Source organism: Symsagittifera roscoffensis, chromosome 1 (genome assembly GCF_963678635.1).
Source record: "Symsagittifera roscoffensis chromosome 1, txSymRosc1.1, whole genome shotgun sequence".
Lineage (NCBI taxonomy): Eukaryota > Metazoa > Xenacoelomorpha > Acoela > Convolutidae > Symsagittifera > Symsagittifera roscoffensis.
The window spans coordinates 65,042,757-65,061,956 of NC_087062.1; the positions used below are offsets into that span (position 1 = coordinate 65,042,757).

A 19,200-nucleotide genomic window follows, 5' to 3' on the forward strand; every position below is an offset into this window, starting at 1 on the left:
TTGTGGATACTGTGGTGAGGCGGTTAGTAGCAGAGTCTGGTCTATCTACTGTGTGGATTGCAAGAATTGGATACATCAGCGCTGCGCAGGGATGTCGACCCAAGAGATCAGGGCACATCAGAATTTCAGGTGGCATTGTGGGTGTGTTACAGTTCCTACTGTCCCTGTTGCTCCAGTTGCAGTTCTGCAGCCAGCCACCCAAACTCGGAGACCAAGATTGACGACTCCAGTGCCCAGATGTTTGAAGATTTTGCAGCTGAACATCGATGGTTGGAGAGGTAAGGTCACTAGTCTCAACGAGTTTCTCGACGAGAAGAAAATTGATGTTGCGTTGTTGCAAGAGACGAAGCTGATGAGTTCTACTGCTGACCCTAGTGCTAATGGGTGGAAAGTCCATAGAGCAGAACGCACGGTGCATCTGGTGCAGAATGAGTAACCCCAAGGAGGTTTGGCGGTGCTCGTCAGACCTGGAGTCCAGTCACGAAGGTTAGAAAGTTTGAATCTTCCGACAGGAGCTGCTTTGGAGTCGTTGGGAGTTTCAGTAGAGACCAAGCATGGCTGGATGAATCTCTGGAATATGTACCGTCCTCCTGCTACTGGTGGTGCAGACGTGAGAGATGCTGCGTTGTATTTGAACCATTGGCCTAGAGAGAAGAGTTCTGTTATCTGTGCGGATGTTAATGCGCATGGTTCTTGGGATGCGAACAGAGATTCCGATCAGTTGGGAGAAGAAATTGACGACTGGTTGATTGACAACAGTATGGCGCATGTGAATAGTGGCATTCCTACACGTGTTCGGCAGCTGGGTCACGCGATGGTGGAAACGGCACCCGGCATCACCATTGTGCACAGTTCTGTGGCGAGCAGTTGTTCTTGGGATGTGCTGGAGACCATTGGTTCCGATCATTTGCCAATTCAATTGGTCATTGGCTCTTCAGGGATGAAAGAAGAAGAGACAAAACGCAAGTATAACTTCAACAAAACGGACTGGGAGAAGTACAGCAGTGTGTGTCACAGGAGTTTGTCAGAGTGGAATGAAGATATGTCACTGGAGAAGAATTACAAGGTCCTGATCGAGACGATGCAGAAGGCAGCTAAGGAGTCAACTCCCTTCACTAAGGTTGGTGGCAACAGGAAACCTTGGTGGTCTAGTCTCTGTGAGAGCGCGAAGAGGTCTATGAAGGATGCTTTCAGTCTCTTGAGGAGGAGCCCTTGCGAAGAAAACGTGGAAATGTACAAGAACGCGAAGAAGATGTTTGCTGATACCATCAGAGAAGAAAAACGACGTAGTTGGCGGGAGTTTGTTGACACGTTGTCTCCGGCGACTCCTAGTACCAAGGTCTGGCGCACGCTTCAAAGTATGGATGGCAGGAAGAAACTGGGATTGCCAGACAATCCAGTGTGTGCAGGGGACAAGACCGCTGTCACTGACAAGTCGAAAGCGGAACTTGCAGTGAAAACGTATGCCGCAGCCAGCAAGGTCCAGATCACTAGAGAGGACTCCAAGGAAGCTTACCTAGCGACTAGAGAAAGTCTGAAAGAAACTTCGGAAGGTGAGCTGGGTGACAGTTTCACCGAAGACGAGTTAGCAAGAGCTTTACAGAAGATGAAGATTGGAGCTGCCGGCCCAGATGGAGTTGTTCCCCAGATGATCAAGCACTTGCCAGAGAATTGCATCTTGTTTCTGCTTCGTGTCTTCAATGAGAGCTTACGTCTAGGAAAAGTTCTAGATTGCTGGAAACGTGCAGTCATTGTGCCAATTTTGAAGAATGGTAAACCGCCTTCTCAGATAAAGAGTTATAGGCCCGTTTCTCTGTTGCCGTGTATTGCCAAAGTTCTGGAGTCTATGATGGAATCCCGCGTTCGTCATTGGGCCGAGAGTACTCACATGATTCCAGATTGTCAGTCAGGATTTCGTGCCAAACGATCCACAACAGATGTTCTTGCCAATCTCAGCCAAAAGGCATTCGACAACCTACAGATGAAGAAGCGCACAGTGATCACGGCAGTTGACTTCAAAGGAGCGTTTGATAGGGTGTGGCGTGGTGGTCTTCTTAGAGACTTAGCGAAAGCTGGCCTTCATCCTACTTGCCTGCGGTGGATCAAGTCGTTTCTTAGCGACAGAAGAGCGTGTGTCAGATGGAACAGTTCTCTTTCCAAGTATAAGGTGTTTCAGCAGGGAGTTCCCCAAGGCTCACCTCTGTCCCCTTTGCTTTTTTGTCTTGCCACGGCAAGTTTGCCTACAAGGATTGCTCAGAATGCTCCAGACACGAAAAGTGCCCAATTTGCGGATGATTACTCGCTTTATAATGAGGATGTTTCTCCTGATTCAGCAGCAGCTAGAATGCAACCAGCTCTGGAAAGCGTCAGTTCTTGGGCGAGTGATCATTATATGCTCATTGAACCGTGGAAGACTGAGGGGTTAGTGATCAGCCTGGACCCGAGAGAGACGACAGGCAAAGCACAGCCAGCTCTTCTTCTGGAGAACACACAAGTTCCTTTCAACAAGCATATCAAGATTCTGGGTGTCAACATTGATACACAGTTGACGTTTTCCGAACACACAAACATCATGGTGAAGAAGATGAGGAATAGGACACAACTGCTTTCTAGTTTGTCAGGAAAGAACTGGGGTCTGACATCCACTGACCTTAGAAGATTGTATAATGCCTATGTCAAGCCAGGAGCACTTTACGCCAGTGAAGTTTGGGGTTCTTTTCTCTCGGACTCGAATTGGAATAAACTGGAGGCATGCAACAACAGAGCAGCAAGAATTATTTGTGGCACGCCAGCAAGTTCCAATGCCGTCGCTACTCGCGCTGAGGCAAGGCTTTCTTCGTTGAAGCAGTACAGCGACGAAAAGGCAGCCATTTTGTACAGTAAGTTCCTCCGGTTCCCGATAGATCATCATCTGCATCTTTTGACAGATGACGGCCCGCCTCAGAGACTGAAAGCAAGAGGGGATAGCAGATTTCGTCCGGACTGGAGAGTTACCGCTAGAAAGATGATCCAAGATAAACCAGAAAATCTCAGTACGAAAGAGTTTATTCTGACGAATAGAGAAGAAGTGACACTAGAAGATTACCGGCAAAAAGTGGATGAAGATCACTTACACAGACGAATTTGCAATGGCATGGCTTTGGAGCATTCAACTAACCGTTCAAGAGAAGAGGAAGTTTTGTTGCATAGGCTCCGGTTGAATCGATGTAGTAACCTAGCTAAAACTGAGCATCTCTTTGGTCGTATTGAATCTCCGCAGTGCCGTCAGTGTGACTGAAGAAGATGAAGACACAGAGCATTTCATCCTGAAATGCGATAAATGGAATGAAGAAAGAATGTCAACTTTGGGCTCAAACCCCATTATCTCAGTTTTGCAAACAAATCCGGATAAAGTTTTAATGTTTATTGGCCGAACAGGACGTTTACGTCCCTCATATCATTTATGACGAGCTCCATCAACAACAACAACAACAACATAAGGATTTTCAGGTTTTTTAAGATTTGATTGTAGTGAGTAAAAAATTAATGTAGTTCACATTCAAATGAGTGGCAGGTAAGTTGATATTTGTTGAACGAGAACAATATTGCGAAAAATTTGGAATTCAGATTAATGAAGAAATGCGCAGATTAATGACCCTTGCGATGACTAGTTTTTTTTTTTCGTAAACAACGTCCACAGGATCTTCACTTCTAGAGGATCACTTCTAAAGGATCTTTCAGCTGACATGCTCAATATCTTGAAGATTCAAATAAATTAACTATCACCTAGCTAGTAATTACTTCAAGTCCGTTTCAGTTTGTAATTATTTTTTCAAAAAAACCTCAATTTTTCGGGTTCTTGGTTTTCGTACTAGTTTATGTCGGTTCATTTTCCGTTTTTTAAACGCTGTTTGTTTACCTGGTAGGGTTTTTATTGGATTACTTTTAAAGCATGGGTATTGTTCGAATTTAAACAGTTTTTACTATCAATGAAACTTCACAAATTTGTAAATTTACCATGTCTGACATCGAGTTTTTTTGTTTTTTTTTTTTTCATTTTTTTTTCGTTTTTTTTTTCAAAGATTCAAACAGTTTTAGTTTTTGCTATATCAACTTAGTCAACCTAGTTTGCGTAACTTCAAGGGCAAAATATATCCGTTTGGGATTATGTAATTCAGTTTGGATGGGTGGTAAAAGCTTCAAATTAAATGAAATTTTTTATGACAACAGTTTTGTTTTCGGCTCAACAGGTTTCGATCCAGTTTTTCGCTTTTGTTGCCGCTGGGTAAATCATTTCCATTTTTAAAGGGCTGTTTATGAACTTCATCGGATATAAAAATAAAGTTTTCGTAGCTGTAATTTCTCAACTTTAGTCTAGTTATTTTATCAAGTAATTTTTTCCAACATAATTTTTCAGATTTTTTTTGGAAATTCTGTCTTTTTTTTCACTATTTTTTACTTTGAAGCGCAATGGGTTTTTTGCTTGGCAAGTGTTGCGAAGCTCCGCTTCGCCTCTGAGTTTAATTATTCAATTTGATATTAACACTTGCGAAGCAAAGTGTTTATGTACGAGCTTTCTTTTTTTTCCAATCTCAAATGTAAGTGCTACTTTTGGTGGCACTTTTGAATCGGCAGGCTGCGGTAGAAGTATAATATCATATGTGCTTTGACATTTGATTAGTAAAAAGTTAATTTAGCATATGGCATAAAAGCAATCTTCTTCATCGTTAAATTCATCGCTACGTGAAATTTTAGTTCACCTGTTTTTTGTATATAGAGGTGTTTTGAATGTCTGAAGCAATGATTTGTTACCTCTTATTAATTTTGCCGTAAAATTTAAACCAGTGAAACAAATGAAACCGACATCATCTAATTTTGTTAAACACTGTTTCAAGTGATAATGATTGAAGCGAGTTTTTACTTATTTAGGTCGAGTGCTTTTTTATGGAAAAGTCTAAAAAGTTGTTCATGCTCAAATATAAGTTTTGGCGGGCTGACATCTGATTTCTTTTCAAGTTCAATTCAATTAATTTGCTAAAAAGGAAGGAAATTGTAGAATTCTCCGTGGTATTTAAAAAACCTTTTGAACCAGTTTATTAAATTGATTTTTTGTCAAAGAAATTAATAGTAAAAGACGTTCAAGGTCATATATTTTCAAATGAGCAAGTATATTTTCAAATGAAACATTTAGGAATTAAGGGTGCCTTACTTTTACTGGCTATGTTTAAAGATCCGTAATCCATGAAACATGAAAGCAATCGTTAACTATGGCAATTACTGTTTGTGCAACAATCATCGAGGTCCGTCTGTTTTTTTTTTCTGGGTATATTGGACTGATAGATTCCACATTTCAGTGAACTGGTGCCTAATTACGACAGTGCTACTTTCCGCATCAGCAACTTCAATCAACTCCAGCAGAAGGCGGATCCAGTGTACAGTCCACCTCTGGTAGTGAATGGACTCAGCTGGAGGCTGAAAGTGTACCCTGATGGCAATGGGGTGGTCAGGGGAAGCTATCTTTCTGTTTTCCTGGAACTCACTGCAGGCATACCGGAGACGTCCAAGTGAGTTGTGAAATTATAATTGTCTAAATTTTCAAAGTATTGTTTGTGATCGAGCACTGATCTTAACTGAGGTGGTGGCACAACTGATATATTAAAGTAGAGGTCTTTATTACTGTCAAATAAAAATTTGGGCGCAAAAAATATCCGAGAAATAACTCTTAATTTCAGATGCTTTCTTGTAATATTTTTGATTCCGTAGTTCTAGTGTACCTTAGTGACAAAAATGTGTATTTAGATACGAGTATCGCATAGAGATGGTCCACCACTCGCATCCCGACGACAGTCGCAACGTCGTGAGGGAGTTCGCATCTGATTTTGAAGTAGGAGAGTGCTGGGGCTACAACAGATTCTTCCGACTGGACCTGCTGGCAATCGATGGGTTCCATGACCTCCGCTCAGACTGTCTTACGCTTCAGTTCCAAGTCAGACCACCCAATTTCCACCAAAAGTGCAGAGATCTCCAATGGTACGCTGAAATAGCTGTGATTAAAAGATATTGCCTCGCTCGAATTATTTAATGCTTTTTTCAATAATTCAATTAACCAGCTTTTCTTACAAATCTGCGAAAAAGTGAGTTTTGCGTATAATGGTTCATCAATTAACACTTGTGGTAGTACTCAATAGGCATATGGTGTTGTGGTAAAACACCTGATTGAGGCTCCAATGGTCTTAAGGTTCGAGACTATCGTTTTTTTTTCTATTGCAGCACGCGATTTTGGAAATAACCATTTATACTTATTTTTACTCAAGCGAGCTTACTGTTATGGGGTCAGTCCTCTTTGATCCAATGCTTACTCGTATAATTAGTGCCCATCAAAATTCTACTTCTTATTGGCTGTTTTATTAGAATTTGTTTTATTAAGAGTAATGAACATAGTGAAGACTCTTATATATGTCTTGCTGATTTTTTTTCAGGATATGTCTTAAAATGTTCTAATAGCTACAGATGTGCATTCACACAATCTTGCATTTTTGAATGCACTTAGGTATATATGCACTTTTTGAGTTCAATTGAAATTCATCTGAAAGTTACGTAAATAGCTTTCTCCACATACGAACGTGGAAATGGCGCGAAAAAACGTGAACCATTTACCATTTCTAGTTTCGAAAGTGGAATTTAATTTTTAGATTTCCAACGGAACAGTAGCGTGCCGGGGGAGGAACAGTAGCGTGCCGCGCGCCATAAAAACGTAATTTTTTGGGTCAAAATTTTCCAAAAGTGCCTCAAAACGCCTTTTTTGGCTTCTTTTTTTTTGAAAAATTTGCCTGCGGCGCAAACTTTTTTTTCACAAAATAGGGTCCTCATACTATTTTAGACACAGCTCGGAAAATCAAATTAGTCTAAAAAAGTAAGCAAAATTTTGAATTTTTTTTTTCGATAAACCGCTCTCCCTAGAAAAATTTCTGCGCACGCCACTGCAACGGAATAAAAACTTTACCTATTGATCCAGTTTTTTCAAGTTGGGTTAATGTTATCAAAAAAGCGAATACCAGTAAGTAGGTACTGATGTTTTTTTTGTGTTGTCCATGCTCAAGTTTTGTTTTACGCGGTTTGATTTTTGATTTTTTGAGTCGATGAGCGAAAAGTCTTAAAATTTGTTCAGGCTCAAATTTTGTTTTTCGCGGTTTGATTTTTGATTTCTTTTGAAGTTAAGTTCATTTCCTTTGTTAAAATGAATGCAAATCCCACTGTTTATCTGCAAAATGTAAAGGTCATCGACTTTAAAAGTGACTTTTATTTTAAAAAGAAAATTTTAATTATAAAAAAAGTGCCAATCTTAATTTGTTTTTGAAGTTCGAAGCGATTTAAGGCCATATATTTAAAATACTTTCTTCAAATTGTTCAAAGTTTTTTGTTTCATTACAAGTCAGTTTTTTGTTTCATTTGGTTTTTCATTGACACTTTTCTAACTGGTTGTTGGCTATGTTTTAGGTATGTCGGTCAACTTCAGCAGAAGGTGGAAGGTCAGAAGCAGCAATTATCTGATTATAAAGAGCGATTCAGTTCAGACAGGTGCAGATCAATTGATGTTCCTGAAGGTAAGTTCCATTATCACACTAGCGAACTTCTGTGAGCGTTAGTGTTATGCTACGACCATTTTTTTCTAACCTAAGTCGCAAATATTAGTGCAAACTTTGGGGCACTTTAACAGCTTTTTGATAGCATGTGCTTTGACATTAAAATAGTAATAAGTTGACACAGTTGATACATTTTAAATTCATCAAATGAACCCAAATAGCTATTTGGTTGAAACAAAAACAATTATAAAACTCGATTTCCGAAATTTTCTACCTTAATATATCCGCAATTTTTTGAAACGCATAATTTATAATGTGGCTTTTCACTTTCTAATTTATTAGATGCACAATTAGTGTGGACGCCTTCAGTTTGTTATATTCCAAACTATTACTTGCAAAATTGTATCTATTTGTAATTGGTGCCACTTTTACTGCATAGAATTGGCAATTTGTTAGCATATGTAGCTGCTTTATTTATGACAATTGTTGCCGGTTGTGAAGCGATAATTCTCGAGGTCACAGGTTGGAAGCCCATACGTAGAAAAGTTTAACTACTTCGAGGCTTATTACTATCTTTTCTTAATTCAATTAATAAAGCTGCTTTTTTGTCGGGTTCTCGCTAGTGTTTGCGAAGCGCAGTTTCTCATCTGTGTCAAAAATTGCTATTTTTTCTAGTTTTCTCTAAGCAGTTTTGCAGAAGTGGAGATGTTAATTAAATTTAGGTTCAGAAACTGCCAACTCTAGCATGTCAATGGTAGCATCTGGCGATAATCCAGCTGCCGTCGCAGCTCAATCCTCAGCTGCGGCTAACAATGTCTCTCAAAATAACGAGGCCGAAACTACAACGGAAGATTCAGAAGAAATCATAAATTTAACTCCAGGGACTCCTGCCATAGCAGAAAATGAGGAGAATGATGTTGACGAGGAAACGATGTCTGCAGACAATGACATTGACCTTGAAACCGCTATTGGAGCAGTAGGGATAAGTGTGAGTACTGCCGAGTCACCTATTGCAAATATTGTGCCTCCGCCCCCTCCTGTACTGAGTTCGCGTCCATCCAGTGCGGGGTTTCACGCGAGTAGGAGAAACAATCATGAAGAAAGAGTAAGTGTTACTGGCGACGATGAAGCAATATCTTATTCATCGACTAGATCGAACAGGGATCAAACTGAGAGAGGGCAGCCAACGCAACAGAGATCTGGTCGAGGTTAGATATAAGACGATTTTAGGCTTATTAATGCGATCAAAGTTTCAGGCAATCTTTTTAAAATGCAAATTATTTTCAATACCGTGTTGAAAGATGTTAAATTACTTTCGTAGCTAGGAATTTCGTAACATTCTTTGCACTATCACAGACTAAGCTTGCGTTCATATTCGCTCATGGTTTGAACTGAAGTTAAAATTAATTCTGAGTCATTTGGTTTAGGAACTACCAATAATTTTGGTTCAACGGATACATCGCTTCCTTCTACGTCAGCATTTAATAATGACAACAGCAGAGCAAGCACCGAAATAGTTAATTACGACGAAATGGCGCACGCAGATCTGCTAAGATATGTTGAGAGTCTTAAGTTGAAAGACTCAGCGGCAGCAGCTGTTGCGAGAGAAGCACATGCTTTACTGGCGTCATCCAGAGCTAATAGCTCTTCAACTTCGGTGCAAAATGACATTCCAGTCAGCAATTCGAGACATTCCTCAGCTGATGGTCAGAAACCTGCTTCACAGTTTCAAAGTCAGCAACTGATGTTTGGCGATTCGCCTCTAGCCGCCAACGGAGCGGCGGCAAGAAGTGACGCAGATAATCAACTGACTGCGGAGGCCTTTTGCAGATATATGGACCAGTTGAGTCGCAATAGTGGAAACTATCAAGGTAAGATAAATTATGTAAGGGTCTTTTTGAACAATTTTAGTGTTAAGCAACCGATAGTGTAAATCCGATTATTTCAAGATACTGGCAATGAACATAGGTACGCGATATAAGGTAGATATGTATCCAGTCTCCGAAAAATGACTTCGGTGGCATGTACATATTGTTGCAAAAGTTATGCTATTAGGTTCGAATAGTTTGCAACATCCAGGAACCAACAGTGCGCCTTCTTCTTCCTCGACGCACTCACAACAGGAAATGCTACTTAGTCTGAACTCCTCCCTACAGCAGGTCCACAACTCACTCATAGACCTCGCAAATAGCATGACTTCAACATCGCCCTCCAACAATCTGCAAAACAACACTGCTAACAGTCCTGCAGCTCCGGCTGTGAACTCGATGACGGAGCAACTGGAACTGGCAATGAGGCAGCAGCAGAATCACAATGGTATCTCTGCTGTCGGCAGCGGGAGTTTTCACCAGCAACAGGGTAGCAGTGGTCAACAGACGGGGACGGGTGCAATAAGGCGATCGCAAGTGTCCACTTCATGTGCTCCTGATTTCAACAAAGGTCAGTCTTCTCAATTGATTTAAGAATCATTCGAGGGTGAAAGAACAGCATTCATAACAGTGGTAACGAGCACTTTCAGTGTTTTCAAATGCGCTAATTTTCAATATAAATTGTAACGTAAAACTTATCAATTGTTAATGAGCGAAGTGATTTATCACTTATTTAGATCGTGTGATTTTTATTTGATTGATGGAGTAAGACCTGAGAACAGACAAAATTATACTTTTAACAAGCCGTGCTCATTAGGTGCCACTTTTACCGTTGACAATTTCAAAGCATCTGTAGTTACTTTTTTTAGCCATTGTCTCAGTAATTCTTTGTTTGTTTGATTCACTGCAGTTTGATTCCGCACTAGGCGAAAGTTTTATATTTTGATTTTTTCCCTTGTTTTGAACTTTTTTCTAATAAAAACTTTTAGACATACTTTATGGCTTGTTTTGCGAATTGTAGCTTTTTCTGTGTCATTTTTACATTTAATGACTTATAGTACGACTATTCTTTTTTTCTAACCTAAGTCTCAAATATTGGTGCTACTTTTGGTGGCACCATTACGGCTTTTTGATCGCATGTGCTTTGACATTCGAATAGTATTAATTTAACACAGTTGAGGCATTTTTTATTCGTCAAATGAACCGAAAAAAGCTATTTGTTTCAAACAACAACAATAAAAACTCGAATTCAGAAATTTTCTAGATCAGTATAGCTCGCAATTTTTTTTGAAATACCTAATTTATTCATACTGCCACCTTATGCTTTCCAATTTACTACATGCAAAGTTAGTGTTGATGGCTTCAGTTTGGTATATTCCAAGTTACATGCAAAATTGTGTCTATTTGTGTTTGGTGCCCTTTTTGCTGCATCGCATTGGCAATTTATGTGGCTGCTTTATTTGCGACTAGGTTTGCTGGTTGTTAAGCGTTCGTGGCAGGGCGTGAGACTCCAATTTTCAAGGCCGCAGGTTCGAATCCGTTACGTAGTAACGTTTTACTAATTCGAGGCCTTTTTCTATTTTTTTTCTTATTTAACTTTATAAAGCTGCTTTTTTGTCGTGTTCTCGCTAACTGTTTGCGAAGCGCAGCTTAGCCTCTGCCTATTAATTTATGATGGATTGCAAGATGCCAATTTGAGATAATTGAAGCGCGGTATATCAATACGTTACTAGACGAAAAGAATATCAACTTGTGGGGAAAAATTCAAAAAAAAATCTGAAAAATTTTCAAATAATTTCCCTCGAAATTGTTCACTCTCAAATTTATTTTTGATTGAAATTTGACTTTAAAGTGCAATTTAAATATGTTTGCTTATTGCAAGCAGATTATACTGAGCAAAAACGAAACTGCTAATAGTGGCAATTGAATTATTTAATTTTCAAAACTGGACTTTATTTTTCAGAATCTCCGACGGAACAATAATTAATACATCGTTTTTTTTAAATTGGTTTTCTTTAATCAAGATATTTTTTCAATGCTAAAAGATCTTGAAATTAAACAGCTTCAAGGTTAAAATGCTTTTCACCATTAACCGAGGACATTTCTTGGTTCATTTTCGTAAGTCGGTCATTTTGTTGGGCTCCTTGAGTTTATTGACACTTTTCCAACTGTCTGTTGGCTATGATTTTGCTTTTCAACATTTTTAAAGAGCACCGCTCGGTCAAAACTTGAATTGAAATGTGAAAGCACTAAGACTCTGTTTCCATTAGCTTCATCTGCTGTATTTTTGCTTGCGTAGGCAAGGTGCAACTTCGCCTCTGTGCTTGAAACATTTCCAGCGGTCATGTTGTTTATTCGCGATTTTTATAAATTTTATAGAGAGTTTGATGTATAGGGTCATTAATTTTTTAACAATTGTCTTTTGGCTCTGTTTTAGCTGTGAAATGCTGCAAATTTAAACGTTCGTTGAATTTTTCCGATGAACGTGGCAAAAGTCATTTATTCGGTAAATCTGATGTCTATTCCTGTTAATCTGATCTACCTAATCAATTTCCCATATGTTCGTTCAAGTGGAACAAATGCGTACTTTCTTAGATCGATCACTACGAGGTGCAACCAAAAGAGATCCGACGAGTTTTGTGGACTTCGAGCATCTCCAGAGCTGCCGAAGTAGAGGGGCACAATCTGCTCAGAGAAGTTAGTTTTTAAGAGTAATGAACGTAGTGAAGACTCTTATATACGTTTTGGTGTTTTTTTTTCTTCAGGAAATAGTCTTAAAATTTTCTAATAGCTACAGATGTGCATTCACACAATCATGCATTTTTGAATGCACTGTATACAGAGCTGATTTAAATTATCGGAACAAAACGAACAACACTTGAATTTTCAAACACGTTTTTCTCAAATTGGGTCAAGATTAGACAAAAAATGAAGAGAACAAAAGTTGCTTAGAATTTCATCAGAATTAATATGGTACAACTTTTTCTCCAAAATTCTCAGTCAAAATTTTACCCCAAAAATGGGTCATTTTGGCTTTTTCAAATTAATCATGAATTACGCTGAAACTACTTTGTTAATTGATGAAAAATATCACAAGAAGCCTCTTACACAGCCCAAGAAAGTACTAAAATGGTTAAATCTCCAAATATTTGACTAAATTGTTTAAAATTTGTTTTTATATAGATTTTGGATTTTATATAGTAAATATCACCTTTCTTGACTATCAAGCAAAGATATTTTCTCTTATACGGGTTTCTGGAGGTTTAACCCTTCTAGAATTTTGTAGGGTTTTGTTGGGCTTCTTGTGATATATAATTCTCATCAATTAACAAAGTAGTTTTAGCGTAATTCTTGATTAATTGAAAAAGGCCAAAATGACCTATTTTTGGGTTAAAATTTTGGTTGAGAATTTCGGAGAAAAACTTGCGCCACATTTTAATTGTGATGAAATTCTAAGCAATTTTTGTTCTCTTCTATTTTGTCTAATCTTAACGCAATTTGCGAAAAATGGGCTGCAAAGTTCAAATTTTGTCCGGATAATTTAAATCAGCACTGTATATGCACTTTTTGAGTTCAATTGAAATTCATCTGCTGAGAGTGAAGTAAATAACACTCTCCAAATACAAACGTGGAAATGGCGCAAAAACGTGTACGGTTTCTAGTTTCGAAGGTGGAATTTAATTTTTAGATTTCCGGTGGAATAAAAATTTTTACCTGTAGATCCAGTTTTCTCAAGTTGTCGCTTTCTGACACGTACTTGGGACTATTGTTTTTTTGCTGGTGAGCCTTATTTATATGAAGGTTAAAGGTAAAGGTTAACCATCATTTAACAATTGGCCAATTAGGTCGATGGCGAGAAAAAAGTCATCCAGTAGGACGAACTTCATTGCCTCAAAACAGCGATGCCAATTGGCGAGACGAATTGACAGTGAGTCCTAACTCCTCCGCGGATCTGAACATCTCAATGCAGGCAATGACCAGCCAAAAGCCAATTCCTGCAGGCAGCGCCAGTAACTTCTCATCTAATAACGCCTTTAAGTTATCACAGATGTTACAGCGTGCCTCTATGGGTCGAGGACCTCGCTACTCTTTAAACGCGTCTGGAAGTAGTTCTCAGGGTGAAGGGTCAATGAGGTCTCAGTTTGAGGCAAATATCCGATCGGCACGAAGTCATAGAATGCCCTCGGCAAGCGATGATCAGTGTAGCGGAAGCGCAGATGACAACAACGACGACGAATCTGTGAGTAGCATGAGCGATAATGAGAATACTGAAATGACTGAGGCGGTTGCGGTCAACATTCGATCGAGACGCAATCAGTTGGATGTGGATGTAATCTCAGGGCGTGGTCAAGGACAAAGTCAGGAACGAATTCGATTGCCAGATTTGATGAGCAGCCATGAAAGTAATGATTTTGGAACTGCTCGTACTTTACAAGCTACGAGTGTAGATCACGAAACAAGTTAGTTGGAGTATTACTTTTAGTTGGACGAGAAATGCATTAGAGAACACTGCACTTTTCAACAAACAAAACATCAGAAAAACTGGAGAAAAGAACACATACAAATCACGGATTGACAGTTATACCGCAAATTTTAACAGTTACAGAGTGTTCTAATGCCGTATAATTGTCAATCCGTGATTTGTATGTGTTCTTTTCTCCAGTTTTTGTGATAGTTTGTTTAATTTCTGGTGAAAAGTGCAATTTTTTACCGTGTAGTGATACTGAGTGACGAAGAGGATGATGACGATGACGACGGTCATCCACAAGTGAGTCATCTCAATATAGAGAATGGAGAGGGAGTGGCGCGTTCGTCTCTCATGGGGGGATACGACGTGGACGAGGGAGATGAAGACGATGACGACGACTACAGCACAGAAGACGAAGAAGAGATTCAAGGCCAACAAGAAGTAAGAGCTCAGGTAAATTGCCTAAGTTCAAGGAAATCATTGCAAACAAGGTTATTTTTATGTTCACCTAGTCTTTCGACGCTTCGAATAGATATGAATATATTTTTTATCTTGAAAAAGTTAGCGAAATTTGAACTGATTGAATACTAAGTTGGAACGGAAAAATGAGCAGGATAATTTTTTGAAACTAGAGAAAGCGTATATGAGAAATAGCTTCATCTAGTGTTGCTAGAAACAAAATCAACCACAAATACTATTATTCAATTCAGTAAAAAAAATTTTGAACTTCAACATAATAAACACCTAATATATACGAATGTATACATATGTATTTACACCAGTGATCAGCTCGGTGTATTATTACGAACCTTCTTTTTTAATTAACCTAACTCGCCTAACTTTTTAAATTAGCCTATCTTATTAACCTAAAAGTGTTCATTAAAAATTTTCACTTATTTGGAAATTCCACTATAGCATTGGAAAATACATAGCATATGTTGTGCTTTGTTTGTGGCACCAATTAATTTGTGTTTAGTACCTATTTGTGTTTGGTATCTACTTTATTTGTGTTTGGTACCTATTAAGCGTCCGTAGCTAAGTGATTAGTATATGAGACTCCGTAGATCGAATCCGAGACGTTTGTAATACTTCGAGGCTTATTTCTAATTTTTTTTATTGTACTTTATAGAGCTGTTTTTTTTTGTCGTGATCTAGCTAGTGTTTTTGAAGCGAAGTATCGACTCTGTGTAGACTATCTACAGTGCTGATTTGAATCATCCGGACAAAATGTATTAAGCTAGATTTTTAAAACGCGTTTTTCTCAAATTGGGTTGTTTTTGGACAATAAATGATTAAGACAAAATTTGCTTAGAATCAATAAGCAGAATTAGTTTGGTGCAATTTTTTTGAGAAATTCGTGCCCAAAATCTTTCATCAGAAAAGGATCTTTTTTGCTTTTTTTAAAATCAAAAATTACGCCAAAACCACTTTGTCGATCACTGACTTAACTATATCAACGTGAGCCTTTTATGTAGCCCAGCAATTTTTATGAAAGACATACTCTCCAAAAACTTTGTATAAATGAATTTACTTTTCTTTGATAGACAAAAAAGGTGGTCTTTATTATATAAAACACCAACATTTTAAAAAGAATTTTTAAACAATTTGCGCAGTTTTTTTTGGAGAGTATGACCTTCTTTAAGTATGTTGGGCTACCTAAGAGGCTGACTTTGATATAATTAAGTCAGTAATCGACCAACTAGTTTTAACGTTATTTTTGATTGAGTAAAAAAAGCCAAAAATGATTCATATTTGGGATAAAGTTTTGAGCTCGAATTTCGCAGAGTAAATTGCACCAAATTAATTCTGCTTAAATTCTAAGCAACTCTTATCTCCATCATTTTTTTCTAAAGTCAACCCAATTTGAGAAAAACGCGTTTCAAACATCTAGTTTAATGCGTTTTGTCTGTATAATTTAAATCAGCACTATTCTGTAACGATGGAGTTAAACTTTTTCCTAAAATGATTTTCCATCAACACCATGTACTCTCATCATTTTTATAACACGAGCTTTCAGATACGCGATTTTTCACAAAACTACTTGTTCCCGTATTACACCTTGAAGCACAGCGACAATAGCATTAGGAGGGTAGAAGATTTCGAATGCCTTGGGAAATTGTAAATCATAGTTGCATTCTTGATCTTCTGTCTGAACTTAAATGTATTTGAATCGAATTTCAGTCATTGCAATCAAGTGGAGGTTGTCTCAGCTAATGTTCCACAGCTAATGTTTCACAAATGAAATCCAATCTCCCACATTTTTTCATGAGTTAGGACCTGCAACTCAAGAGGGATAACTTTTTGTTGAGTCGAAGAACGTAGATTAGACACTTATAGAAGTCATGATGTCTTTTTTTTCGCTTTTTTTCATTATAAGTCTTAAAATGCTGAAATAACAAAGAAGTGCATTCATACTTATTATTTCATATATAATTTCCCTTAGGTATAAATGCACTGATGCATGCAGTTCTCTTCCGTTGTTAAAAGGAACACAATTTTCACTATAGAACAGCAAAAGTGTAAATGTCACGAACAGTCGATGTCACATACCTCAGCAAAATAAAAATTTTGGAAAATTTTTTATCAAAAAAATTATGAATCATAAATTGACTAGAAATCCAAAGAGCTTTAAGGCTATCTGTTTTTGTAAGAAATTTGAAAGTTTTCTATACAAGTCAGTATTTTTTTCTGTTTACTCGCGTTTATTACTAACAGTAATAATAATAATTATTATTATTTTTATTAATATTATAATCATAATAATAATAATTTTTTTATTAATAATAATAATAATATTAATAATTATAATAATAATAATAATAATCATAATTATAATAATAATCCTAATCATAATCATAATCATAATAGTCATAATAATAATCATAATAATCAATTTAATCATATTAATCATAATCATAATAAAAATGGTAATAATATTTATAATAATAATCATACTAGTAATAATAATCATAATAAAAGTCATAAGTAATAGTAATAAAAATATTAATCAGAATAGTAATCATAATCATAATAATAATAATCGTAGTAATCATAATAATCATAATCATAATAATCGTAATAATCATAATAGTAATAATCATAATAATAAAAATCATATGCATAATAATAATCATAATAATAAAAATAATATAAATAATAATAATCATGATAATAATCATTTTCATAAAAATAATAATAATAATCATAATAAACATAATCATAATAAAAATGGTAATAATATTCATAATAATAATCATACTAGTGATAATAATCATAATAAAAATTATAAGTAATAGTAATAATAATAATTATAAAAATAATCATAATAATAACAATAATAATAATAAAAATATTAATCAGAATAGTAATCATAATCATAATCATAATAATAATAATAATAATCGTAATAATCATAATAATATTAATCATAATAATAATAATCGTAATAATCATAATCGTAATAATCATAATAATAAAAATCATAATCATAATAATAATCATAATAATAATAATAATCATAATAATAATCATAATAATAAGCATAATAATCATATTAATCATAATAATAATAATCATAAAAATAATAATCATAATAGTAATAATCAGAATCATAATCATAATAAAAATAATATTAATAATAATATTAATAATAATAATCATAATCATAATAATCATAATAATAATAATCATAATAATAATCATAATCATAATAGTAATCATAATCATAATCATAATAATATTAATCATAATCATAATAATAATAATCATAATAAAATTAATCATTTTAATAATAATCATAATAAAATTAATCATTTTAATAATAATCATAATAATAATAATAATAATAATAAAATCATAATAATCATAATGATGATAAATTGTTTTCATATCAGAGATTATTCAACTGATATTTGTCACTTTACACAATTATGATGTGCAAGGACATCAAAAGGCCCGAAATGCATAGTCAGGTGATGCCTCAATTAAGCAGTACAATTTCTAAGAAGTGCTGAGAAGTTTCTCTGGTAAACTACTATCAGTTGTCCATAACCTACAACCCCCCTCTTGTAGAAAAAAAAGATCTATCATTTCTTTATTGTTTGTGATGTATAAATCGCAAAATTATGGAAAAAATTGTTTAATTGACAATCATTAAAATTGCTGACTGCATCAGCAAAATCTTCAAAATTTCTTTCTTTCAAATTGGCTGGTACTGCTAATGCGTCATAATTGGCGTACCTCACTTAAGAAATTTTGTAGACTCAAAGTTTAACTCATTCAGTCTTTCCCTGTTTTTCCTGTTGGTAGTAGGTTCTAATTCGAGATGTAGCCGAATTTTTACTAATCCGATGCTTATTTCTACTTTTCCTTATTGCACTTTATAGAGCTGCTTTTTGTCGTAGTCTCGATAGTGTTAGCGAAGTTTCGCCTTTGTGTAATAAATTGTTTGCAGGCTATTTTGCGGGTAATGATTATTATAAAACCGCATTTACAACCATTAAACGTTGGCCTGAGAGATAGTCATGAGACCTTCTGGTCCGTTTTCAGACTTCCTTGAGCGGAACAATTAAATTGCTTTCTCAAAAAATTCATTGACTCGTTTCCAACTGTCTGTTGGCGATGTTTTCTTTATTTTCTGTATTGCTTCCATCGTATCGTCAAACTTACGTTTTGTCTCGAATTTGCTTTCGGTGTTTTATGGTCAGATAGTCTCCTTGATCAGGACTTTTTTGTTTGTTTCATCGAAAACAAGAACCTTTTGAACCATGACGGTAGAAGCAAGCAAAAATTTTAACTAACTGAAATTTTCGATTGAAAAACAACAATACCTTTGAAAAACATTGTGCTCTATATATGTAAAGTTCTGATTTTAGGGTCAATACTATCTACATTCTATAACTGATATTGTATGCTAGCAATTTTATTAGCCGAACTTGATAAACTTATTAAAATTGCTATGACTCTCTCTTGTTTTTATTTTATGCTGCTCGTGTCTGCAATAGACCCATCAGATCCGTGTCTCACATAGCAAAGACTTAATGATTTCCCCTGTCAGGCTGATATTATGAAGTTTTTAAATTCAGAACCAACCGCGTGAAATCGGAAGCTCATGGGGTATCTGAATTGACTTTAAAAATAATTAGGTCTCTCGCCAACCATAAATCAATAAAGAATTCAAGTTTGATTTATGAGTGCATGCAAAGGATTTTTCAGAGATAACCAAAAAAATTAGCCAGTTAATTTTTTTCATGACTTCTTTTTTCAGCGCTATTCTTATTAAATTCTTTTGAATTGAGGAGAA

General features: G+C 36.1%; 2 protein-coding genes across 4 annotated transcripts in view; both read left to right on the forward strand.

Annotated features, from left to right (window-relative positions):
- The window catches only part of LOC134847739 (uncharacterized), a 569,481-nt gene that overhangs the window by 549,501 nt on the left and 780 nt on the right, over positions 1–19,200 (forward strand). For 2 of the 3 annotated variants that reach the window (XM_063864938.1, XM_063864945.1), the window contains exons 8-16: positions 5,334–5,543; positions 5,779–6,009; positions 7,477–7,583; positions 8,285–8,770; positions 8,990–9,433; positions 9,618–10,001; positions 12,026–12,127; positions 13,276–13,890; positions 14,149–14,351. In XM_063864938.1, coding sequence (XP_063721008.1) covers positions 5,334–5,543; positions 5,779–6,009; positions 7,477–7,583; positions 8,285–8,770; positions 8,990–9,433; positions 9,618–10,001; positions 12,026–12,127; positions 13,276–13,890; positions 14,149–14,351 — 2,782 coding nt within the window. The remainder of the gene's footprint in view (positions 1–5,333; positions 5,544–5,778; positions 6,010–7,476; positions 7,584–8,284; positions 8,771–8,989; positions 9,434–9,617; positions 10,002–12,025; positions 12,128–13,275; positions 13,891–14,148; positions 14,352–19,200) is intronic. The other variant, XM_063864954.1, reaches the window with a different exon arrangement.
- Positions 19,172–19,200, forward strand: part of LOC134847790 (NADH-quinone oxidoreductase subunit B 2-like) — a 60,143-nt gene continuing 60,114 nt past the window's right edge. The window contains exon 1 of the mRNA XM_063865009.1: positions 19,172–19,181. The gene's annotated coding sequence lies outside the window, so the exon portion shown is untranslated. The remainder of the gene's footprint in view (positions 19,182–19,200) is intronic.